General features: G+C 39.4%; 1 protein-coding gene across 2 annotated transcripts; it reads left to right on the forward strand.

Annotated features, from left to right (window-relative positions):
• Positions 1-26,399, forward strand: IREB2 (iron responsive element binding protein 2). 2 transcript variants are annotated; one of them, XM_068958142.1, is made up of 22 exons: positions 1-114; positions 972-1,061; positions 4,451-4,616; positions 5,822-5,959; positions 8,035-8,256; positions 9,930-9,999; positions 11,189-11,372; positions 11,884-12,023; positions 12,801-12,972; positions 14,392-14,492; positions 14,946-15,062; positions 16,211-16,370; positions 17,233-17,368; positions 18,069-18,153; positions 18,730-18,886; positions 19,193-19,317; positions 19,603-19,707; positions 19,942-20,084; positions 21,257-21,404; positions 21,493-21,615; positions 22,285-22,470; positions 23,083-26,399. In XM_068958142.1, the coding sequence occupies exons 1-22, from the start codon at positions 96-98 to the stop codon at positions 23,191-23,193; spliced, it is 2,898 nt and encodes a 965-aa protein (XP_068814243.1). In that variant the 5' UTR covers positions 1-95; the 3' UTR covers positions 23,194-26,399. The 2 variants fall into 2 exon arrangements, with proteins under 2 accessions (XP_068814243.1, XP_068814244.1); XM_068958143.1 differs by lacking the exon at positions 1-114 and adding an exon at positions 500-660.
• The last annotated feature ends 419 nt before the right edge of the window (positions 26,400-26,818 follow it).

A 26,818-nucleotide genomic window follows, 5' to 3' on the forward strand; every position in this document is an offset into this window, starting at 1 on the left:
GGGGAGGGGCAGGGCGCGGGTCTCGCGAGAGCTGGCGGCGGCCCCGCCCGCGCCCCCCGCTCCCCTGCCCAGCGGAGCTAATATGGTTGCCGGCGATGGACCCTGCCAGGCCAGGTCAGTGGCGGCGCCGCCGCCTCCCGCCGCGGCGCTCGCGCTCCGGGGCCGCCGCCCGGCCTAGCGGGGCCCGGCGGCGTTCGGCCTGGCCTCCGCCCCTCGGCGGGGCCGGCGGCGGGCAGCGGGCTCGGCCCGAGCGCGGCGGCGGCGGCGACTCCCCCCCCCCCCCAACCACCCCGGGCCGCCCGCGGCGGGGGGGAGGGCGGAGCGGGGCGACCTCGGCCTCGGCCCCGGCCCGTTACCGCCCCCGCCGGCCCCGCTTCGTTCCGCCGCGCCGGGGCCGCCCGTTATGGCCGGCGGCCCTCGCCGCGGCGGACAAAGGGGCGGCGCGGGCCCGGCGGCGGCGGCGACCGGCGGCGGCCGCCTCGTGCGCCTGTACTGAGGTGACAGCGGCCTTCCTGTAAGCGCCTTCGGCTGCTGGAGACAGTCGTCACCCTGGCCTCCTCTTGCGAGGCTTGTTCTTGTTTCTTGCTTGCCTGTCGCTGCCCCGGCCCTTAATGCTTCATTTTTGTACTGTCTTATGGCCTGTGTTCCTCATCTGAGCCGGTAAGGTACCGTTTATCCTCTTTCGTAGGTGTCGCAGTGAGACAGTAAAGGTCACATTTGTATTTAGGCTTCTAAATGTGCAAGTAGGTGTGTCTACTGCTGTGCTCTTGGAGTTCACTGGAGTTGCACAGCTGTATGGTCAGGTGCCTTAATCCATTTAGAAGCCTTTCTATATTTGATTTACTTGTAGTCCTAGGAGAAAACTATTTTTGGTAAAATCAGAAATTAAAATCTGGTCTTATGAGTCCCTTATCGGTGCTTGAACCTTCTGTTCTGTTGTATCAATAACTTATTTATTTTTTTTCCCCTAGGAATCCCTTACCAGCCCATAATTGAAGCATTAGAAAACTATCCACAGAAGAAGTTCTACAATGTCTCAAAGCTTGGAGGCACCAAATATGGTAACAAAAGTTCTTAACAGTTGGTAATCAGCATAGTACCGTTAGCAAACGTATGCTACTTACTGTACAATATTAGGGGGCACATGAGTACCTGGATTTTTAATAGGTGTATCTGAAAGTATATAACTTTCCATCTGTTATTGCTGTATGAAGTTGAATAATATCAACTTCAGTTTGGGGGGTGGAGGAGGAAAAGAATATTGCTTGTAACTTTTTTCAGTTAGGGGGAGATTGACAGGTGTTACTGGAGTCTTAGGCAGTGCTTCAAATCAGAGTAATCTCTTTTGGAAACAATGAACTGACAGAAAACTGCTGAATGGTACTTTAAATATAAATATAGTTTTTAATATAGCTTTATGCTACTTCTTTGTATCCAAGTTTTACCTTCTTAGTAACTTCAGATAGCAGATAACTGTGTGCTGGAGCATAGCTTCTATTGCAGCTGTTGCAGAAGGATGAGCTTTTGTGTTGCACAGAAGAGTGCTTAATCTCAGTGTAGCATTAATATGCCACTAAGTGATATGTGCCAAAAAGATTCTGATTGGGCCTCTGTGTCTGGATGCCTTTTAAAAAATGAATGTAAATATGTACTGAGGCAGGGGAAGGCATGTGGATGGAGAATAGCTATAGATCAGTGTCACTTAGAATATGCTTTCCTCTTGTAGATAACTAAAGCATACTTTTGTTATTCTCTCCCTTTGTTTTCATATTAAACTCCTAAAATACCTCCCTAAGGTGCATATTAAAGGTATTTGGGAATTTTTTTCAGTTATCCTGTTTTGTCAGGTCTGTATTACTCTCCTGTGTTCACAGGTTCATGATGCATTTATTAACCAAAAAAGTTACTGATGGGTGTTTGCTGTAAACCAGTATTCGACAGCAGTAGTTACTTCCCTGTTGAAGGGAAGAGAGAGGGGAGCCCTTTCTAGTGGAGCAATGGCTGCTGCAGATTTTGTGCAACAGCTGTGCGTTCTTGCAGATTTCTGCTTCTTGTTAATAACTTGAATGAGAACATAAGCTGGAGGTAAAACTCTTCTGTTTGTGGCTTTGTACAGGAAGAAGCAGCAGAGTGGCAGTAACAAAACCAGTCAGTTCTGCTGCGGCTTTTGGAGATCTTGTGAATGGTAGTAGAAGTTGAAACAGAATACGTTGTTTTCTGTCTAGATGTGCTGTAAAGCTTCGGGCAGCAGCAGCAATTGTTAAAGATCTTCAAAGCAGGAATATGAAAATAGAATAGACTAGGTGTCTCTTCCGACAGGAACTTCTGTACAGAAGTTGGTAGCCTCATTGTTCACATAGTAGCAAGATACTAGTATGAAATAAAATTGGAGCATAGTATTGGATAACGTTGGTAAGAAATCCAGCATCTGGAATTGCTCAGAGCATGTGTTGCTAGAGCATTAACTTGAGGTCTTGCCTGTTTGCCTGCTGTCTTGGGGCTTCTGACTGTACTCTGACAATAAGTGCCTGTTTAAGATAGTCAGATTTCTAATATAAATGTCAATTGACTTATTTACCAATTTGCTAGGGCGAGTCTGGTTTTTCTAGTGTTTACAGTCATTTTCAGTGATGAGGAAAATGGTAGCTAGAAGGACCTCAGAACCTCAGGGTGATTTAGGGTGGTGGAAGGGACATCCAGAGGTCCGGTCCAGGCTGCCCTCAAGGCTAGTGAGGCCTTTCCCCTTCGAGCTCTGCAAAGCTCCAAGGAGGGAGATTCCACAGGGCCTCTGGCCCCTGCTGCAGTGCGTAAGCATCTGCGTGGTGAGCAGTCTTTCTTGTGCCTACTGCGATGTCCCTTGCAACTGGCAGCTCTTTTCTGTCCTTTCTCTGTGCACTTCTGAAAACAGTCTGGCTCCACCTTCTCTGCAGATTTGTTAGCCTGAGGAAGGCTAGAGTTCATCCCCCCACTCAGCTTTGGATCAGCACACCCAGTTCCCTCAACCGTACCTGTATGTCAGGTGCTGCAGCCCCCAAACCATCTCTGGAGAGCGTCCACTGAAGGGCTCCCTATCTCTTGTTCCTCCATATCCTCGGGAGACAAAACTGCATGCATGGGATTGCAGAGGCAACCTTGTGAGTGCCTAGCAGAGGGGATAATCCCTTCCCCATACCTGATGGCCACTAAGCAGCCCTGCAAGGGTGCACTGTCATGGTATTGCTCATCCAAGAAAAAGCAAAACAATTTTGTTCTGGTACTTTAGATATTAAATAGTGAGCCGTGGCTTTACAGCCGTTTTGGATGTGTTTTTAATGACACTTTTACATGTTGAGTGAGTTGTCTAACTAGACAATAGTAGATAATATCTAACAAAAATGCCTAATGAGAACAGAGTCAGAAAATTCTATGTTAATAGTTTGTAGACAAATTTACAGGCTAGGTTAGGACCAGCAAGTCTTTTTTTTTCCTTCTTTACTTTCCCCTCCCCAAAGCGAAGTTGTTTAATTGCTTAAACCTCTTCATCCAGCTAACGTTTCTCATTGTTATTGTAATGTCATTTGCCTCCTTGAATTATGCGAAAGAGAATGATATTTGGGGAGAATGTGAATTCAGACTGATTTTATTTTATTTTATTTTCAGTCAATAATGACTTGTGGGTCTCTTTCTCTTCCCCCTTTTTTCACTGTTTCTAGTTCCCTAAATTTTCCCATCCCTGAAAGCTGTTTCTAGTCTGTACCTTAACCCAGATCAGTAACAGAGTAGCTAAAGTTGCCTTTAATGAAATGTTCTTCCTGTTTTATGAAATATATTTTAAGTTTAGAGCGCAGTAGTTCCTGGTCTTCATATCACTCTTCATATGCAAGTAGAAGATGATACTCTGGTATTGATTGCTTTTGGCTTAATGTCTCAAGTATTGCATGGTAAAATTTGCAATGCAAAGAAAACTTTTGGAATATACTAATTGTTATTGCCTTTCACCTATTCTGTTTGGCCAGTAATCCCAGCTCTGGATTCCTTGCATCCCTGTGCTGCCAGCATAGCAAACCTTCTTAATGTCACTGTCTTGAGAGAACACAGCCAAGCCATTGGCTTCTTCCATTCAAACCCCATATGAAAACTCATCTTCTGCAATGTGTACGTTATGCAGCTTGCTCTTCCGTGTTGTATAATGAAGATCAAAACCAGAAGCAACTGGACAAGCAGGCTCCTGTGGCTCTGATTCTTCCCATCCCCAGTTTTTGTTTGTTTACTGTTTGCCCCTTCACTTCCTTTGTGCTATTTATGGCTAAATTGTACCCGTACAAATAGATACCTCCCGTTTTGGGTTTGCTGAGAGCTTTGAAAATTATTGGAGTAGAACTCTTTAGAAATGTAAGACCGTAAAAAAATGTTTAAGTACATAAGCTGAAGGTGTTGCACTAATTAAGTCAGTTACTTTGCCTTGCCCTAGATACTCTGCCTTATTCCATACGAGTGTTGTTTGAATCCAGCGTCCGTAACTGTGATGGCTTCTTAGTGAAAGAAACAGATGCTATGAACATTTTAGACTGGAAAGCAAAACAGAATAATGTTGAAGTGCCCTTCTGTCCTGCCAGAGTTGTTCTTCAAGATTTTACGTAAGTGGGGCGTGCGTGTGTCTGCCAAAACTTCTGAAATCATCTGTGTAAACTCACTGAGCAATGTGAATGATACTTTGGCCTGAGAATAATCGGAACCTAGCCTTTTGATACCGAAGTATCTCTTTTTCTTAATAGAAACTTCTGCACTGCTTCTGCTATCCAGTAAGTGTATCGTGATACTTGCATGTGATGCAAGAATAGGAGTTGTTCCATGGAGTTACCCTGGTTTTAGTGCAGGTTGGTGAGGGTGAAGGTGTCAACCTACAAGGAATGTTTTACAGGAGAAGAGCCAAAACACAAATGGAAGTGGTGACATTTTGACTGTAGCCAGATGGCTGGTAGTCCATTGAAATATATGGAGTTCTTACTTGAGAAAACTGAAGATTAAATGTTGCTTGCTCCACGAGAATACGCAATGCTATTGAAACTGTGAATTTAACCATTTATTTAAAAAAGGCTTTTAAGATTTTTTTTGTGTGTGTGATTTGAATATGGCAGAGCTAAATGGGTAAACCTTCAGCAACTTGCAGACTTAAATTTAAGATGTTTTGCTGGCTCATTAACCATATATTTATCAAGAAGCTGGAAAAAAATGAATTAGGATAGCAATAATAAGTAACTTGTGCTCTGCAAGCAAAATCAGGAAAATTTTATGTAGTATGAGTTTTGTGAGTGTTATTCTCACCTCAGTTTCTTACTTTAGGTACACTTATAACTAAGAGTATTTACTTCTATAAAATGCTTTGTGCTTCAGACAAATGACTGGCTCTGTAAGAAGAGTCATAATATATTGTAAGGTATGAAAGTGTATAGCATGAGCATTTGTTCACATAGCAAGTTTGTGTTATAAAGGTAATAAGTACACAGAAATGAATGTTATAATACAGAATTGTCACACTTTAAAAGCACAGCAAGACGAAAGAGCAAATGTAACTCTGTTCTTGAGGTGTTCCTGTATTTTGTTTGGTACGTTACCTTAAAGCAGGCTGTTGCCCGTTATGAACGAATACCTACTCCATTAACTTTTAAAAAATGTATTTCAAGCTCTTTAAAATTTATAGACAGTAGGGTTTTTTTATCTGAAATAGAGCTCAGGTAGATCTAGGCTTAGATTTAAAAATAAACTTGCATATTTAGCTTTATTTTAGAGAGTTAATGTCTTACGGTACTGTACTATTTGTGTCCCCTCTTCCCCCCGCTAGTGGAATTCCTGCAATGGTGGATTTTGCTGCCATGAGGGAAGCAGTGAGAAATGCTGGAGGAGATCCTGTGAAAGTCAATCCTGCCTGCCCAACTGATCTCACTGTTGACCATTCTCTGCAGATTGATTTCAGCAAATGGTGATGTACATTATTTCTGAGTTGTACATTCTTGTCTGACACAAGGGGTTTGATTCTGAAATATGAATTCAGTCCAGTCGTAGTACTACCCATGCTCAGTAAATCCCTTGTCATGTGTAGATACCTGAAACTAGACCTGACGGTCTAAGACTCCTCTTAATCTCTTTGTGCATTCAGTATACCAATCTGTTAAAGGGAGATGCACGCTGTAAATGAACGTGTGCCTGAAAGAGGTCTTCAGGATAAGAAAGCCCCTCTTGAAGGAGAGGAAGAATGCTTGTCAGGGGCGGTGGATCAAGCTGACTGACAACACAGGTTCTGGGTAAAGGCTACAGAAATAACTGGATCTGGCACAGTTTCCAGAAAATAGTATAGCTTGAGAGAAGAATGAGGCAGAGGTAGTTGGTATTTAACTTTGCCTTGCCCTGTTTTTACTGTTAAATGTTAAACATTTTTTTATTGTAGATATAACTGCCTTGTCAGAGCTCTGGAGAAGTGGCTTGCAATCCTGTTGGACCTGCGGAAAGATTGTAATTTCAGCCTATAGGTTTTGGCTGTGATTTGGTGTAGGCCTGGATTTTGCTATACATGAAAAAAGACTGTAGCTATGTGGAGAGGGAGGTGTACTTGTAGGTGTCTGGAAGCGTCAGGTTGGAAAACTGGCAGCCTAATTCTCCTTTTCTGATAGGCAGTGATGTGATGAAACCAGCCTGGGGTTGCCTTGTGCTAGAAACACGTAACACCCTGCAGAAGAGGGAAAAACTTGCATTTTATTCAGTGTTTGCCTAACTTCTCCAAGTAAATAATACAGCTTCTTCCCCCTGCTTCACACCATGGAGCCTTCCAAAATGGTGCAGAGTTGTGTAAATTGCTTGAATTCCCTAGGAACTTTAAAAGTTCAGAGAAAAGGCTTGTGGTAAAACAGGTATCGGCATGAACTGTATTTCTGTAGACCTTCCAAATACGTACATTATTTCAGTTTTGTTAGTAGCTTAGGAGAATGAAAAGCAAGAAGGTATAAATTTGTTGGGTTGATCTGTGGTATTTCAGTTCTGTGAACTGTCCTTTCTTGTGTTTGGAGGGCCAGCTGATTCAATTGCAATTAGGCTAGCCTGACATTATCAGAAAGACCAACTGCTGGCAAGAGGTCTCAACATGCTGCTTTTAAATGATAAATCCAGTTTCTGTAGTTTTGCATTTGGAAAGCTTGCAGCAGCTCAGCAGCTGCTGGCATATGATAAGAACCCCCCTCGCTACAGGATGGTTTGTGCTGCTTTTCTATAGCTTCCATCTCCTGCCGATCAGAGGCTCATGGGCTGAATTTGGGTTTAGACAAGGTATCCTCGGGAGCCGTGCAGTATCCTGCAATCACGCAACTCTCTTCAGTAAGAAGTAAAAAGCAGTGCCTTTAATGACAAATCAGTGCTTTAGTAAATATTTTAGAAGTTGCTTGTTTTTCACAAGCTTTTTTTTTTCTCATGGGAAGACCAAATATAGCACGTAGAGAGGGTAGAATGTTATACAGAAGGGAAAAAAAGGCTTTTTTCCCCCTGTCATATTTGTGTGGTTTGAATAGCATATAAAATTTATCTGAGCCTTTAAGAATTTTATCAAAAGCTTACTTAAATATCAAAGTTTTGCTTCTTTCCTCGACAAGTTTCATCTGTAGTCGTTCCTCCATGAATTGAACAAAACATACACCGTACTGCCTTAGAGAATAAGAAGAAACATGTTTGGCCAGTCCATCACTTGGATGAGGCTCTTCCTACACCTTCAAACTTAAAACCCTGAGTTCAGCCCTAGCAATATTGCTTATAAAGATCTCTGGTCTGTTGTGAACAAATTGAAGGAATTATTTGTCATGTTAATCTTTTAGACAATTCAGTGCAGTTCATTTAAATATTCTAGATTTATTTCCATAACACATTAGTTAATTAAGCATATCCAGTGATAGTTTGCTTTGCGTCAGGGTTGTAATAAAATGGCTTATTTGTTTAGGTAATATTTAACAGTCCATTAAAGGGACTGCAAAAATAAAGCTAGTGTCTAAATTATTCTTCTATTCAATGTTACAGTGCAATACAGAATGCTCCGAATCCTGGAGGTGGTGATTCACAGAAGTCAACGGCAAAGCTTTCTCCGCTTAAAGTACAGCCTCGGAAATTACCTTGCAGAGGTCAAACAGGTTGCAAGGGGCCATGTAGTGCTGGAGATTCGAGTCGCAACTCGGGACAATTTTCTGCACAGATTGAGAACACACCTATCCTGTGTCCTTTTCATCTTCAGCCAGTGCCTGAGTATGAAAGCTTCATTTTTATTAATTATTTGCTCCCTTTTCTGGTGTTAAGCACTGCCTGTGACAATTTAGAGATGTGACTCTTCTAAACATCCCGCTGTACTTTTCTTCACATATGCCCGAGACAGGTTTTAGCATCTAGAAGGATGCTTGATGCAGTAGGTTTGAATTAGACTACACTAAATATTTTTTGAAAAGAAGGACTCTAGTAAACACAGTGCAGATGGTCACTTGTCTGACTCATGGCTGTCATTTTTCATTGAATTTGGAGACTTCCCTCGCTTCCTTACAAGGACAACAAAGCATGGGAGCAATCCTCTGGGAATTACAACGTAAACCCCAGGAAAGCATTGGTTTATAGCTAAAAGTCTTCATGTCGGAGCTTTGCATGAGTTTCCAGCTTTTCCAGATGAACTAGGAAATAGTCTATACCTAGTCCCCCGGGTTCTAAGTAACGTCCCGATCCTTCTGTCCTTGAGTTGAAATTCAACGTACGTCCTGGCTGTGTATGTAATGGCACAGAGGGACCTCATCTGTTTGCCTTTTCCAGATTTTCAATAATATCAGTGGATCATTTTGTACTACTCTACCTATGACAATTCCATGGAATCATCCTTCTCTTTCAGCTGCCGCCTTTTTTTTTTTTTCTGACAGGCTGTCTAGATTCCTGTCTTACTGTTCCTGAGATGTAGAATTTAAAGGCTGATCAAATCCATTTCCTGCAGTAGTATGCTACTAACTGTCTTGGTAACTTTGTAGATAGACAAATGTTCCTCCTCGATGCAGGTGCAGTAACACAATTAATGGTGTTTTCAGCAATACCAGTGTTGCTGGCAGCAGAATGACAGTGGTATTCATTAAGCTGCAGTGTGAATGATAGCTATCCCACAGGGCTTTGCAAAGCAGCATACCCGGTGACCTCCTGACGCTGCAAAGAAGAGAGGAGGAAGGGTCGTGATATAAAAACACCTCTAGAACACTGGGAAGGACCTTCTTCCTTCCTGTTATAAAGCAAGTGTGTTCCCTTCCTTGTCCACCCTCTCAAAGCAGAGATTATTCATTTTAAATTATCAGGGGATTCCTCCTTCCTAATGAATATCAGTATCTCGATAAATAATGCTTATAAAAGATTTGTTTTAAGAGACTACTGATGAGCACTTGTGAATAAAAAATAGAGCTTGGCAGAAAAAACACAGAAGTGGAGGATAGTTACAGTTGTCTTAATGTTCTGCTCAGTTACTAAAGAACTAAAATTGAACCCGGGGTGGGGGGGGTAGTATATGAAATAGTGGACACCTTGGTTCTTTCCAGCAAATGAATTTTGAGGTGTGCAACCTGTAAGCATACTGATTGAAAAAATAGCTTCCCTATATTGTAGTATGTGCTGGGAATAGTTCTTTTGTAGCGGGTATATTTGAGATGATTTGCACTAGGTAAACTGTACCTACAATAAACCTGTTCATCAAGCACAGCACAGATGAAATCTGCTATTTTTCCACTGTTCAGAGAAAGCTTCCTGCAAGGGAAGAATTATCTTTGAAGTTAGTTGTTGTTAGAACAAACTTTGATGCAAATGGCAGGCTTAAATGAGTCTTTCATCAGACAACCAACAATAACTTGTTCTTTAATTTGAAACAAATTGTGGCAGTGTTTATAAAGCTGGTATCTTCCTAGGCCTGAGACGGTATTGAAAAATCAAGAGATGGAATTTGGCAGGAATAGAGAGAGACTTCAGTTTTTTAAGGTATGTCTGTGTACCTCTGGACTTTGTATTGTGTTTTTGGTTGTTTAATACTATGTTCTGTTTGCCAGTCTACCAGTGCTCATGTGTTTAAATGTGATCATTTTGGAAATGTCAGGCTTTCAAATCTGAATTTCCTGGATGAGGAGAAAATTGGCTAATAACATGGGCTTTGGCTTTAAATTGAAGGATAACTATTACATTGTTATGCAGCAGAGGGCCTTAACCTAGGTGTTGCTTAAGAGGGAGAGACCATCTTTTTTTAACTCTAATTTTAAAAAATGTATACTGCTTGATTCAGTTCTGGTCAGCGCAAAGACCAGTGGACAAAGTAGATGAGTACTTAAGTAGCATTAGTACTTATAGATCTTTTCAGTAAGCTTCTGGATAAAAGGTCTGTTTATCCATACTCTTGTTACAGATCTTACTGAAGTTAGTGTTGAACAGAGGCTGGTGTTAAGACTTTGCTGCTCTCAAACTAGGCAACAGGGCTGTTAGAGTTGTTTTTAATGCGAGTCTGGTGTGGTGAATGTCAGTTTCTTTGTTGCTAGCCAGGGACTTGCAACGCTGGTGTTTGATCCTGACCCACAGATGTAGCACAGTTTAGGAATCCGGTGCAATGAATCAAATACCTGTATACAGGTAGACTAGATCTTTTTATAAGTTGTGAATTGGCTTTTACATTTTTCAAGAGGGAAACTGCTAAACTAAAAATTCGCTTAGCAATTTTCAATGTCAGCTTTTCTCAGATCTAACATTTCAGTTTGCATTAGGCAAGATGCTTCTCTAAACTGCATCTTCAGCCTTATCCAGAGATGTAGAATGTGTAGTGAATTTTGCTGTAAACGCTCAGTTTCTGTTGTCTGAATACTGGTCTTAGTTGTGCTGGAATAGAAGCTGTTTGAAATGGAAGATAACACATTTGTGCAGACCTGCTTTTGAAAGGTAGCTATGAATTATTGGTTCAGCCTTCAACAGGAATGGAATAAATGGTTTTGTTGTTGATCAAAAATGTATAGAATCCAGGTGTATCATGTAGCTCTGTCTGTTTCACAAATGAGCAAAAGCCACTTAAATTACAAGTACTGTTGTATTGCATGTTGATTCTGTCATTTTAGTTATGTTCTAAAAAGAAATAAGTCTGAAAAAATTCAACCTATAATTATTTTTTCTTGTTTTGGAAAAATTACAGTGGAGTTCAAAGGTTTTCAAGAACATTTCTATAATTCCACCTGAAACTGGAATGGCACACCAAGTTAACTTGGAATATTTGTCAAGAGTTGTTTTTGAAGTTAAAGATTTCCTATATCCAGATAGTGTGGTTGGCACAGATTCTCATACAACCATGGTAAATGGCTTGGGTATCTTGGGCTGGGGTAAGTATACCAAGGGTAACTTGATAACGCTTTGAAAGGCATATTAAAGTGTTATTGAGAAATGCTTTCTTCCGCCTGGATATTTCTATCTCAGGCATAAACTGTCTTAAATTACTCTTCAGAATGTTTTTCCTCTAAATGTAATCTCAACTAACACTTCTGACCATCAAGAAACTGCTTTTTATAATTTAAAGAGAAAACAGCCAAAAAGCAATTCATATTTAAACTGTTTGTACATGTTGTGTAAAATTCGCATTAATGTTTCTTTTTTTCATGTGAAGTCAACCTGAAAATACTTTATATCTAGTATTGTTTGAAGTGTAACTACTTCAGGGGCAGACTTGCTTGATTTTACTTTCCAGATACATACGTTTAATAGAAAACATCTATGTTTCTTGCTGTCGCCTCTAAGCTTAATGGGAAGGATTTTGTTAGGTTTTAACGGGGACTTCAAAATATTTAGTGTCAGATACTTAAGCTGATGACAAATAACGGAATATTCTCCCTCCAGGTGTTGGAGGGATTGAAACAGAAGCAGTGATGCTGGGGATGCCAGTTACTCTCACTTTGCCCGAGGTCGTTGGGTGTGAACTGACAGGCACAGCCAGCCCACTTGCTACATCCATAGACATTGTTCTAAGCATTACCAAGGTAAGAGCTCGGTGCCTTTCCAGACAGAGCCAATGTTGGTACAAGTTCTACCAGGGATGTCTGAGAGCTGAACTGAACGCTGAGAGTCTCTCTGATATACCTTTCATTGTGGTTATACAGAAAGATATTAATAATCTCTAAACTCTTTTTTAAATGAAAGTTCTCTAAAGGTTTTTACCTCTATAATGGTATACTTATAGTCCTTTCCCTTATTTTAAAAAAAAAAAAAAAAACATTCTTTTCCTGTCCTGTGTTTTCCCCTTCCCCTCCTTACTGATAGCATGTAGGCTTTTCCTTTAGCTCCAGAACTTCTGGATACTTTTTGGTTCTAAAATATTTCTGTAAGACTCTGGGCTTGCCTGTGGTCATGCACTAGCCTAATTCTAGCCTATCTTTTCGGAAGCTAGCGTTTTGCCACAGAGCTGCACAAACTGTCTCTATTGTAGTAGGTGAAGAGCTAGTGTCAAAGCATTTAAGAGGTCTGATTATTTTGAAAACACATTCTCCTAGTTCTTTCTGGCATTGTGTTTTAAGTAGTGTCTATTTGTTTTTGACTAGGAAAACTGAAGAACTAAGCTGCAGACGGCAGTGTCTATGTCAACTTCCAGTCTAGGTTTTAGAACCCGGAATCTATGGGGTTTGGGGTTTTTTGTGCACATGTGCCTTAAGGCTTCAGCTTTTTACTTTAAACATTCATTACTTAAAGTTGCAGCAGACGCTGCTTGCGCTGTACCTCTTTGCATTCCTGATGTTACTGTCATGTGTTCTTTTAAACAGCAACTTAGGCAAGCTGATGTTGCTGGAAAATTTGTTGAGTTTTTTGGGAGTGGAGTTTCCCAGCTGTCTGTAGCAGATCGAACCACAATAGCAAATATGTGTCCTGAATATGGTGCTATTCTGAGCTTTTTCCCTGTTGATAATGTGACACTGAAGCACTTAAAGCATACAGGTAAGGGTGGAATTAAAGCAATGTTTCATTGTATTGGTGGTTTAGGTGTAATAATTTTTGGCTTAAAACTCTATCATGCATCTTAAATGGTGATTATTTTTTCTGCAGGATGCTGACTTGGGACTAATGTATAAAATCCACTGTTACAATAACAAGCTATATATTGGGATCTACTTTGTTACAGTTTTTACCCTGTAGAATGTCATGCACCTGAGTAATACCCACCACAGGAATTGTACAATACCTATTTACTGTTGGGTAATGTTGTGAGAAACTTAATATGTGGCATTTGGGTCCGAGTGTTTTTACCCGATTTATTAGAATGGATATTTCCTTGCGGCCTGTTTTGTTTCCATGTGTTTAACCTAGGCCATGATTTTTATATATGGATGCTGGCATGTGAATAGATGAGTTGCCCTTAAGTTTGCATCCAGTCTTGCTCATTTGCTTGATTCCTGATGTATTAACATATTATTGTTGCCCAATTTATGCTTTCAAAAACAAGGACTCTGGATGTTGAAAAATACGTGAACCTCTAAAAGAGAAATGCAAGAAAACTCTCACTTACCTTTTGAGAAGTATATGGAATAGCAGTCTCCAGGATACAAAATGAACCCCTGCTTTTGTTGTCTTAGCCACCTGTAAACTCCCTACAAAAACAAAAATGAATCTCCTAGAATATCTGAGCAATAAGTGGCTGCAAAATAAATTACAACATGTTTCTGATTCCCCCCCCCCCCCCCCAAATGATTCTTTTTCCTTGAAAGAGGGTTATTTCACTGACGTGTTAAGCTAGGGTAGAAAGATGTCCCTTCTTGTCAAGCTAGAACAAATAGAGAAAGCAACAAGGTAACAGACAAAGCCCCCCCCCCCCCCCCCCCCAAGCTCCATGCGTATTAGCAAGCCTGTCTGGAACTAAGGTCTGTCATTTTAAATGTGAGTTGAACACTTTTGATACCAGCATGTTTTGTCTGGTCAGTGCAGAGCAAGCAAAACCAATTTTTCTAACGCTAGCCAGTAGTATTGACTATTGTCAACTGAACACATAGTATTAACCGAGCAAATCTTAACAGAGGAACGGCTTAGTGAACTTGAAGGACAGATCTGTTAGTTAAATTATTCTAGAGTTGAAGCAGCTTATTTTGTTCCTTAATATCAGAAGGAAACTTAAGTTGATTTTTTTTTTTTAAACAAACAAACAAAAACATGAGTCACACACCTATTGTAATTCATGTATCCTTCTGGAATAGCTTGTGGAGCACGGAGTATGGAAGTGGTTTGCCTTGGAAAACAAGGACTATTATTCAAGAATAGTTTTATATGCTTGAAGCGGTCCTAACTTCCGAGTTTTTTAGGGGGAGAGGCTTGTTTCTGTCTTTTTAGCATGGTTATTCTCATGCTTGAAAATGCTATCTTTAGGTTTTGACAAGGCCAAGCTTGAGGTCATGGAAGCATATCTTAAAGCTGTGAAGTTATTTAGAAATGATGAAAGTTCTTCTGGAGAACCTGAGTATTCCCAGGTATGTTTGGAATAGCTTATTTTTGCATGTATTTGATTCTTGTAACAAATAACTGCTGTCAATTAACAATTTGGTATCCCACTGTACCTTTTTGCTGCTTTAATAATGTTGCTTTTATTAACTCACGGTTTTGAGAAGCAGAGTATGTCTGCAAAACATAGTGTGGAGGTAGAAGGAAATGTGCATATCAGTTAACAAATACTGAATTCCTAGTCCTTGCAGGTGACCAGGTAAGTCTCATATATGGATGGTAGAAAATTTGGAGATAATGTTAAAGCACTTGAGTAAGATCAATAGCCTTCTATAATGAGCAGTCTTAAAAATGGAAGCCCTGAGTTTTAATGTCTCAGAACATTCAATTTTTAAACAAAATAGGACCTAGATGTCTCAAAAGAGCATATGAAATACATTATGAATCACAGCCTAATAGTATATCTCTCTCTTTTTTTGTAGATAGTACAAGTTAGTCTAAGTTCTATAGTTCCATATGTCAGTGGCCCCAAGAGGTCCCAAGACAGAGTGGCTGTTCATAACATGAAAAGTGATTTTCAAGCCTGCTTGAATGAAAAGGTTTGTACAACTAATGTATTCTTTAAAAGGTACTTCCTGTAATTTTCATGAATAAATGTACTGTTACTTATTCTTTGCATACCTGCTGAGCCCTCATTTATTATTTTATGAACAAATAATCTAAAGGTATTCTTGTCTTGTTTGACGAGTGTCCCTAGAATAGTAGCTGGTAAGTTGTAGATATGTTTGTCAGGAACTTCAAAAATTTGGAATTCCATAGCTTAAATCAAAAATATTCTTGGGAGGAAAAACTTAAATTTGAGAAATAGTGTAAGCTGGGGAAAAGGTTTGTCATATTCAGAACTTTTAAACCTGCTGGATTGTGCTTAATTTCCCGAACAGAATTAGATTAAAAACAAAACAAAAACCCCTTGTGTTATGTTAAAGGAGATATGGAAAGACTTGAGATTTGAAACTGATCAGTGTTCTGGCTTCTTCACTCCTTTTTCATCAGTCTTAGCAAGTTATTTGCTTGCAGCTTGACTTCACAGAAAAAATGCTTTCACTCAGAAGCCCGCGTTTCTATTGTTTGCAGTATAGGAATGCATCTTCATCTCTTAAGGTTGGGGACTGGCAACAGTATTAGCAGAAACAACCTTATACACAATAGTGTCTATGCTGAAACTGTCTATTGGATGTAGCACTTCTGGCTTGTAACAAGGTATATAATACTGAATGATCAGTTGTGGAGGAGCGGGAAACCGTAATTGATCATGGTTGATTGAGGGCTGAAGAGCTGGAGGATGTGGAATCTTAATGGACCTGGTCTGCATTTAGTTATAATCCTTTTCCAATTAAAATCTTGGGTATGCTTCTAATTCAGACACAAGTATTATATAAAATTAGATATGTGCTCATAAGGAATTATTATTTTATGTATAGCAGGAAACGAGAGTGGGGACTGATCCTGCTCTGACTGGCATTTGTTCACAATTGTTGCAGAGTTGATACAGTTGTGAAGGAGAAAGGATGAGATCATTTCATCTGTGGGGAGCGAGGCCTGAAGTGGAGGCTTTTTAAAAATCTGTTTATGGTTTGATGATGGGACAGCTGATTGTATTATTCTAAAATAAGGGCTCACTTGGTCTTGTTGTGATGTCATACTCTGTATAGTATAATAACTACTAACATGTATTTTTATCATCTAGTCTGGTGTTAAAGGGTTTCAGATTGCGGCTGAGAAACAGAATGACGTTGTGCCTGTTCAGTATGAAGGAAATGAATACAAGCTCTCTCATGGCTGTATTGTCATTGCTGCAGTAATCAGCTGTACAAATAATTGTAATCCATCTGTCATGCTTGCTGCAGGTATGTTGTAGCTGGTGAGAGTTGACTGGGTCATAATATTATCCCCATGTTTACACAGGCAGGCTTTACCTTCGCTCTTGTAGGTTCTCTGTATTGACTTAACCTGAAAGTTAACTGTGAATGTACTTTTAAGCCTAATTTTGTTACGTGTTCTGGAGGCTATGTTAGCAAGGTACTTTGGCATAATACAATCTCAGAGCTTGTGTCATAAGGCAGAATAATGGCAGTAGTGCCAAAATATTTATATTTGGTGGTATTTGAGAAGGTAACTTGTTTGGGCCTTCTTTCAGATGAATGCACATATTGACACAATTGTTGCAGAAGGTGGACTTTAGCTTTGACTCAGTCCTAAATGACCTCTGGATGGCAGCCTGAACTGAACAGGCAGCAGCAGGATTTGGAAATCAAGCCTAGATTGCGAATAACTGCTCTCAGCTTTAACTGCTAGTTTTATGTACCCTTCACAGGCTGCAAACAATTTTCTCAGAACAGTTAATCCTCTCTCAGACCTTGCTCTCTTCTTTTGAGGTCCCCTGTGGCCCAGACTAGCTTCCCTCTAAGGCTAAGGTCTGTGTCAGATGAGAATAAATGGCGCTGCGCTGACTTGTCGGTTAGAAAGTGGAAAAGAAACTTTTCTTATGGAAAGAAAACGGGCATCTACGTGATAAGAATGGGAACATAGACATAACTCGTATTGTTATGAGTTAGGTAACTTTATTCAGACAAGTAGTTACTTTCATAATTAATAAAATTAAGTTACTTCTCTATTTCTTTATGCTTAAATTTACTAAGGTGGCATCATACAGATATTCTTCTAAGGGAGATCCAAAACATGACCTGTCTTTTTTTTTTTTTTTTGTAGGACTTCTGGCCAAAAAAGCTGTTGAAGCTGGCCTAGTGGTTAAGCCCTACATAAGAACAAGTTTATCACCAGGTAGTGGAATGGTTACACATTACCTCAGTTCAAGTGGAGTATTGCCATACCTCAGTAAACTTGGGTAAGTTTTGACTCCTCCTTCGTTTGTTTTTAGTAGTTTAAGGAAAAAATGGTGCATGTGGGTTTTATACAGGCTGATAAATACAGTTGCTGTTGATGACGGGTTGTCTGTTTCTTAAACTTACTGGTTTGTAATTTTGACTGCTTGCTAACTTAATTTTTCTTTACCTGAGGTGTTTGTTTCCAGCTTACAACTTACATTGTGTACATCACTGCCTTTGAGCTCTGATTTTCAGTAGTGATTTGTTCATGTGCAAGTCTTCCACAGGATGCCCATGTCTATATATTTCAAAGTGGAAGTGGAATATAAATTCTTCAGGACAGTCTGTATCAGTCTCTTGCCATTACTGCCCTCATGGGTATCTAGCTTTTTTTTGATTCTCAGTAACCATAGTTAGATTATGTTCATAAATTCTGCAACAGTGCCCAGCTGTGCTCTGAGTCTTACTCCCTTTGCTTTGCCTTACTTAAACTGTAATATATTGAGATATCTTATTTGACTTGATTAATTTCAAAAAGTTATCTTGTAACTTCCTGCTTGCATCAGTGAAATGCACTGTCATTAACTTCCTAAAATGCCTAATTAACAGAAGGAAATTCTTCTTAGTGATTACTAACGGGGGGGGGGGGGACTTTGAAGCATTATGATTAAGAACAACTTGTTAGCATTGAATGTGCTGCTACTTAATTTTTCAATGTAGGTTTGAGGTTGTTGGTTATGGATGTTCAACCTGTGTTGGAAACACTGCTCCCTTGCCAGAAGCCATCAGGAATGCAATAAAACAGGTACAGCTCTAAGGCTTGGTGAATAAGTAGGCATAATATTGAAGCAGGTTCTTGCCCAGTTACGTGATCAATAGATACAGTAATCTGTGCAGAAGATGCTTTATTCTTGGTTTGGACTTTGCGTGATGTTTTTACACATCTGCTGCATATCAGATATTTCTTCTACGTAACAATGAATTACATCTGATACGTACAAGATAGTCTTTGTAGCAAGTATTAATTGTAAGATAAACATGTAAGACTAAACATATGAAGGAAGAAACATGTATATTGTCATAAATGAGGAACAGGTTTTAAAGAGCTATGTGCTTGACCGCTTCTATAAACAGCAGTATATAAACAGCTACAGCACTTTGTACTGTGAGGTAGAAGCAAAATGTAAGAAATAAATGGCAGGAGGGGAGTTCACTGAAGTAACTGGAGGTCAACACATCAGAGGTTCAAGAGAAGAAGAGATAGTGGGAGGAGGAAGAAGGGTAGTGGGAGAGAGGAGAGTGCCTTTGAATTGAAGGGAGTAAATACCTGTTGAGGTACCAACAAATACTAGTCCCAAATACATATGGTTCTGCCTTTCAGGGTGATATCGTTGCCTGTGGAGTACTGTCTGGAACCAAGAACTTTGAAGGGCGTCTCTGTGACTGTGTCCGTGCCAACTACCTTGCCTCTCCACCATTAGTGGTTGCGTATGCTATAGCAGGCACCGTTAGAATAGACTTCGAGACTGAGCCTTTGGGTAATTATTTCTGTCTCACACTTCAGAAGTGGGATGAGGTTCTTTGGCTTGCACTGCACTATCTACTGCCTTCTGCGTCTAAGTTCTGCGTCTAGAACAGGCTTCTGTATGTGCACTTGAGCATAAAAGAACAGTATATTTGAAGAGAAGGTCTAGTCATATTTAGCATTTCTAGCAGATGAAACAAAACATCCACTTAACTAATGAAGTGCTTGGCATATTTGGTACCATCTGTGAAGAGCTTGAATATATAAAGTCTAATACTAATATTTCTTCAAAATTACCATTATGTTTACATTTTTTTAGGCCTTGGCATTAATGGCAAAAGTATCTACCTACGAGATATTTGGCCCACCCGAAAAGAACTTCATACAGTTGAGGAAGAGTGTGTAATATCATCCATGTTTAGAGAATTGAAAGAAAAAATGGAGGTAAAAGAGGTCTTTTGTTTTAAATAATCTAAAGATTGAGTTTCATTGTAGTTTTATAGTATTTTCTAGTTGAGTATGACTGGATAGTCATTTATTTCCAGTCCTGTGAAGGAGGATTTAACAGAGATGGACGCTTGTATTAAACAGGGACTCCTAAACCCAGTTAAGGTATCTTACAGCATATAATAGAAATCCAGAAAAAAAAAATCACCAGTAAGTCTGCTTTCAGAATGTAAAAAGGTCATAAACCAGTTTCTCTGTTCCATGGGGCTTTTCTCTTTGTAGAAAGGAAACAAACGATGGAACTTACTGGAAGCGCCTGAGTCGACTCTATTCCCCTGGGATTTAAAATCTACTTACATCAGATGTCCTTCCTTTTTTGATAAACTTGTAAGTACTTTGGATCTACCTACCACATTAGAAGCACTATGTCTAAGCAAAGGAAAAGCTATTCTGTTCAATAAATTTGCTAAGCATTAACATCTGTCTTTTAAATACTGTTTATGTCACTGAAATAAGTGGAGCCCGTACCACAATATGCCTTAATATATTGCAGATACGTTATATGTCTCTTAAGAATCCTGGAGGAAAAATGTGGGTTTTCTTTCTTTCCCTTCCTTCTAGGCCAAAGAACCAGTTTCCCCACAACCAATTGAGAATGCCCATGTCTTGCTCTATTTGGGAGATTCGATAACTACAGATCACATATCCCCTGCTGGAAGCATTGCAAGGAGCAGTGCTGCTGCTAAGTATCTGACCAACAAAGGGTAAGGACTTTTAGTATTTAACGCTCACGTTAAACCCTTCTAATTATATCGGAAGACTTTGACATGTCAAACAACTGATCGTCGCTGTTATAAATGCCTGTCTGCATCACAGGGTGGTGATACATGGTTAAAACAGAATAGTAACTGTTACTGGGATATATAAGTAGTAATATATCTTGCAGTCTTTGTCTAACGTTACAACAAACAACTGAGACCTTTTAAAGAGCTCATTCTGATGAGTGCTCTGTTACAGTAATGCTGCTGCTAAATATATGCCAAAGCAAAAATAACTTAGTAATTTACAAAGCAGATGAGTGATTTTCTGTTAATGTGAAGTTAGTCGCTGTTACTGGCCTCAGGAACAATCAGATGCACAGAACAGATTAGAAGTTCCAGAAACAGGAAATTCTCTCACTTGAGAAATAAAGCTCTCTTTTACAAATAAGACTTTGGTGCTCCGACTCATCTCTCTGTATCAGTCAGCCTCCCCTAGTAGTAATGGGTGCCTTTTACTGCTGCTGAAATTCTGAGGACGCGCAACATGACAAGATGCCGAGTTCCTCAGTGTCATGTCTGAGCATTTAGAAATCACATTGTTGTGTTATACTGTAAAGGTGTGTGTATTATTACAATATCAGTGGAGCGTGACAGAATAATAGCCTCTGGTGTAGACTCTGCTTGTAAGGATTGCCTTCAGTCTGAATGAGTGGTGTTATGGGAAAGCAAGGATTAGTGGGCCTCTACTCCCAAGATAGATGTTTGATGTATAAGTAAAGCTATCGCCTTAGTGTAATGTTTATTAATAAATATCCAAGTAGAGGTGAGAGCATCACTCAGCATGCTTCTCTTCCTGTAAGACAGCTCTTTGACCTAGAACAGTCGCCCTGTAATTCTCCTGTAAGTGCCATACTGTTTCAATGATAATACTTTATAGAGAAGTCACAGAAAGTGAATGCGAGATTGCAGTTTTACTGGTGAATGATCTAGCAATGATTTACGAGTTCTGTTCACGATTTAACATAATTAAATTTGTTGGAAGATTAATCGCTCTTTACATCTGGCACTGAAAATTCAGTAGTTCTGAGAGATGCTACAATAATTGTCTAATAATCAAAATGTTGTTTTTAAAACAACCTTTAAAACTGCTGCTTCCCTTTAAATTTGTATTGTAGACTCACACCTCGTGAATTCAACTCTTATGGAGCTCGAAGAGGTAATGATGCTGTGATGACAAGAGGTACCTTTGCAAATATCAAGCTTCTGAATAAATTCATAGGAAAACCAGCTCCTAAAACAATTCACTTTCCAACAGGACAAACGGTAAAAATATATTTGTTTGCGTGGCTGCTCCAAAATTGTGATATGGATTTAGAACTCACTCAGACTATTTTGCTTTGTTATTCCACAGCTAGATGTGTTTGAAGCAGCGGAGTTGTACCAGAAAGAAGGCATCCCTGTAATTATTTTAGCAGGAAAGAAGTACGGACTCGGTAGCTCGAGAGACTGGGCTGCAAAAGGGCCTTTTTTACTGGTACTGCTAGTTGTTTTGTTTGTTTTTTCTGGAAATACTTGAAAATATGTTTAGTTTTGAGCATAACTCTGTTTAGAAACTGTCTCAATTTTGAACAGAATACTACATTTAAAATATTTATCTGTAGTTTCTTTGCTAGAATCCTCATAGAGGAGAATGAAAGGTCAGAAGGATAAACCTGAATTTCAGGAATGTGTAATTTAACTTTGACTCTCAAACAGGAATTCCAGACTGAGACAAATTGGATATTTATCTAGTGCTGGCTTCCGTTTAGTCCCTGTAGGGTGTTGAGCATCTAGCTATTGGAGACTATATGTCCAGATTCCACTACTGTTGAAAATATATTGAGTCAGCCAATTGTACAGTTTGGGAGTAATAAAAGCAACTAGATTCCATCTGGAATTTTCTGCCTGCTAATTACAGCCTTGTGTCTCTACCTTCTAAACTTTCATTTCATAATGTATGGCCCTACTTTGGCTTACCTGCTTTCATCTACTTTATGTAAAGCTAAAAGATGTTACCTGCTTGCTTACAGGGCTCACAAAGTACCTGTTTTGTTCTTCAGCTTGAATTGGAGGAGTTTGGGCATAAAACATAGTATTTAAAGCTTTTGCATTTCACTTTTTTTAACTTACTGTACTAAAAGATGAAAATTGCTTGTTTCTGCAGGGTGTTAAAGCTGTTCTAGCTGAAAGCTATGAGAAGGTTCATAAAAGTCAATTGATTGGAATTGGCATAGCTCCACTTCAGTTTCTTCCTGGGGAAAATCCAAATACTTTAGGCCTGAGTGGCAGAGAGCAGTTTTCTATACTGTTCCCTCAAGAGCTGTCCCCAGGAATGACTTTGGATATTAAGGTATCTTTGCAATGTTTTTTTTTTTTTTTTTGAACTTCTCTATTGAATATGCTGACAGTTGAAAGCAGAAAAACGTTAATCGTCTTTGAAAGGAAGCTCAGTCTTGTCTTAAAGCTTGTCATGGGTGTTGAAGCTTCCCAGAGAATATATAAACATCTTAGCTATGTGCCTTCTCGCTACGCGACCTTCTATGCAACCTGAAGTTCCTGACTGTTTTCTGCGTGCGCCCCCTCCTGCCCCCCCTCACTGTAGTAGGGTGGAATTGAATCTCGGCTCATTCAGTGCAATAGTTCTGAGAGGCTCCAACTTTCCATCCTTCTTGAAGGAGCTGTATGGCTGTAGTATGCTTTGTACATACTTAGTACTTCTCTTAGGGAAATAATTCTTCCTTTCAACTACCAGTAGGTGCATGGCATTTTCCTAGCTGGACCCAAATTGTGTGGCAAAATAAGCCTTCGTTCTGTCCCCAGCAGTGTCTTTGTTCTGCACTGGCAGATAAGCAGATTGAATTTGCTTGCCTTAGATGCAGTTTGTGGTTATAGTGTTAGGTGACCATAAGCAAGGGAAAGTGAAAGTAAAACTCTTAACAGGTCTCTCTCTTTTCTTTTGAAGACAAGCACTGGAAAAGCGTTCAGCGTGATTGCCTTGTTTGAAAATGATATGGAGATAACTTTATACAAATATGGTGGAAGTCTAAACTTTGTGGCGCGAAGATTCTTATAGTAGCTGCTGACCATATGGGTACCTTGCATAACTGGTAATTCTGAAAATGCCTTGTGTGAACCCAGGAATCTGTACTGTGGAACTGCAAACAGTCCTAGTGTGCTCAAAGTTACTTCGTCCATGGATGTAAAAGATTGTGAATCATTGTAACTGCAACAAGATCCTTCCTGATTTTAAATAATGTTCTAATGGTGCTATTAAACATTGCTAAAATCAACATGTGTGTTGTGGCAGAGAGCTGTAAGTATGGAGGGGATGTTTTATCAGACCATTTTGTAAATAAACGATGCGAAATCTGAAACTGATTGTGCTGAAGATTATTATGTAAGAAGATTTTCTGCAGTTGTTTCCACTTAGTTTTTGCACCTGTAAATCTGTGTACTGCTGTTTGTTGGTTTGAGGGTAGCAGATGGTATGGAATGTTAAAGGCCAAACTAACAGATTTTTTTTGGCATTCAGAGCTTAAGAGATCTCACTTTTGAATTTACTGTTCTTTAAATTGCGGACTGAACAAAAAGGGATCCATGAGAGGCCCGTGGTGTCCTGCATTGTAGACCGTGACTTTCTTAGCTTTATTATGGGTTTATATGTTCCATCTGGATGCAGATTTAACATTGCTCACTTTATGAAATAGCGTGCTAGAAGTATGAAGGTTTCATGGGCAACATCTCTGAATCTTAAAAAAGCCTGCAATAAATTTTTTTCATGCAGATTAACTGTGGCTCCCCAGCTTTTTGGCAAGCTAGTGTGCTTCGATTGAAAAGCCTGTATGTACTTTAAGGGGTGCGGTTTGTCCTTTTCATGACATCAGCTTTTGCTGTACTGTCTGTAGTATGGTTAGCCCAAAGTACTTTCCCTTAGTATTTTAACCTTTTAAAATCTTTAAAAATGCATATTAGAACTGTTTTAATTCTTCTGCTTTAAATATGGCCTACATCTACTAAGTTATATTTACTTTACTTACTTGTAAGATGTTAAATAGCGGAGGTAGCCATATGGCCTTTTAATACTTTACAATAAGCTGTTATTTACAACTCTTCTAAACAAGTGACAGATTCCCCTGCCGAGTTCCCAGAATTCTGAACAAATCGCATTCTTATGCCATTGCAATTGCTATAAATTCAATTGTCAGCACATTTACAAGAAAAAACACTATTTCCTACTAATGTTAATGGGAGATGCAACTTCTGCAAAAAAGTTGTTGTTTCACAACTTAACTAAACATAGCTTTTAATCTGTGCAAGTGACTTTGCTGATAGCTTCAGATCACTCTTTCTGTGCTGCTGTAACTTGACCAGCTTCATTTTAAAATATGGCTTGCGGTTGCATAGACTAATTCCTTTTGGAGGAGAAAACTGCAATAACACCTATAAATTGTCAAGATTTTGCTTAAGACTTTTGCTCTTGATAAGCATTATATCTTAAATATCAAAGCTTGCAAGGGGACTGTATTCTTTGCTATGTATGCTTTAAATTTATAACCAGACACTAAGCATTTGACTTGCAAAATAACATAGAGGACTACCATTCAAATCTTTAAGTAGTAGGTTTCTGATGTTCCTAAAAACTGACATTATTACAATAGATTAATTTTTGGAGATAGTTCAAATGTCATACAGATTTGATTTCATTGGCATAACTTTGTAGTTTATCATCTTTATTGTGGGGGGGAAACTCCTTACAGTTTGAAATTCTGTATAATCTGTTCCTATATTTCACTAGTTCTGCTGTGCTTTTCTTTTAGTCAAGATACAAACCATTCCAGTGACTCATACCACTGATATGGGTAATAAATTAATGCATTTTTGAATACTATATTCAACTGAGTTTCTGTTCTGTGGTACACTTTTGCTAATTTTTTCAAGAGTTATTGATGAGCAGTGTTTTTCTAGTATAACAGTGTCTAATACTATTTTTTTTTCCAGCTCAAAAGTCTATTCTTGACATAGTTCAATAAAATGCATGTTCATTATTGGGGAGCAAATAGGATTTCTTAGTGCTGACACAATGATGCTTCATACGGATGATAAAATACTGCTACATGGCTATTTAAAACTTGTGTGTGACTCCTAATGCTTGAGTGGAACACGGCCTCCCACCCTCTCTCGTGCAATAACACATTTGTTGCTTCAGAAGGAGGTAGTGATCTAAGCCACGTTAAGGTAAACCAGTGTTGTGAAATTAAGTGCAATTTAAAGGGATATGACTTATCCACAACTTATTGTCAATAATAAAGCCAGTCAGCTGTGTTAAGAGGCGTGACAGTTTCATTACCATAGTGACTTTCTGCTGCACTCCTATGCCTTAAAATCCATGAAAGACAGCTCAAAGTGCAGCTGCTGTTAACGTTTGACTCTTCCTATTGTGCTGCAGTGGGTCCACCCCTAAACCTGCTGGAGTGATTTGGAACTTTGCCTTGCGCAGACTGGCTCATACCCATCGGAGCTGTAAGCGTGAAGGGTAGCGGATGCTGAGAGAAGCAGCGCTGCTACCGTACCCATCTCTTGCTTTTCACGTGGCAGTGAACTGCCAACGAAGATAATGCTTGATTCTCCGTGGGTGATGCGCCTGCCCCTCTCCCCTCGTGCAGCAGTGAGCGCTGTAAAGTCCAGTTCAGTAACCCCGGTGGTGGCGGAGAGATGTCTTAACTTTGAACACACTGCTAGGATCCCACTAGCTTAAGATCAAAAAGACTGAAGTCTGCTTTCCAGCAGTGGCAGGATACGAAACAGTTTGATTGCTGTGATCACACAAAAACCCATTGTGCAATTAGACCTCTTTCTAGTATCTTAAAGCATAGGAGGAAATGCTCCTTTTTGAATAAGTGACTCAGTGTGTTAGACGTATATAACCTAGTATTCTCTCTCCAGTTTGATTTGGGGAAGAATCTATTCCGATTTTTCTAAATGTTTTCTCTCCTTTTACCCCTCCTTCTCCCTACCCTGCCTTCCCCGCAAGCTACAAAGCTTTGGGGTAGTGTTGCTGTTTATAGATTTTACACCTAAGTATAAGGACATGAAACAATGTATATTAATCATATTTAAGAAACTGCAAATCAATGTCTGCTGTTAAAGCCAACAAAACAGTGTAAGTTTTAAGTTCAATAAGTATTGTATAGATATATCTTAAGAGTTCAATTGCTGACAATTGTGCATAAAATGTTACTGATGTTGTAAATTATTTTTAATAAAGAAAATTGTATCACAGTTCTTGGTATGCTACCATCTATTTTGAACAGATCATATGGAATAAACTTAAAATGGCACCATAACTATGTATAAAAAGGGCAGGGTAAATAAGGAAAGGATATAATCAGGCAGTAGTTTGGTTTTCCCCTTAGCAGTGTCTCACATTCAGGTTTCAAAGCATGTTTTAATCGGTTCAGAAGGTTTTCTGTGCTAGCTGGACTAGTTTGGCTCTATCTGTGCAAAAATGGATTGTGCCTTTCAGATCTTAGTCTGGATATCAAACCAGTTTTAATGTAACTAATTACATCAAATGACTTCTGAACAACTTAGATGTTTTCCTGAAGGAAAAAAAAAATTACTTTCATTTATGATCTAGATCAAATCATATACTAAAGCAAGCTGTTAACCAAAGTTATGTTTATGGCACGTAGAGCTTA

This window comes from Struthio camelus, chromosome 12 (genome assembly GCF_040807025.1).
Source record: "Struthio camelus isolate bStrCam1 chromosome 12, bStrCam1.hap1, whole genome shotgun sequence".
Classification (NCBI taxonomy): domain Eukaryota; kingdom Metazoa; phylum Chordata; class Aves; order Struthioniformes; family Struthionidae; genus Struthio; species Struthio camelus.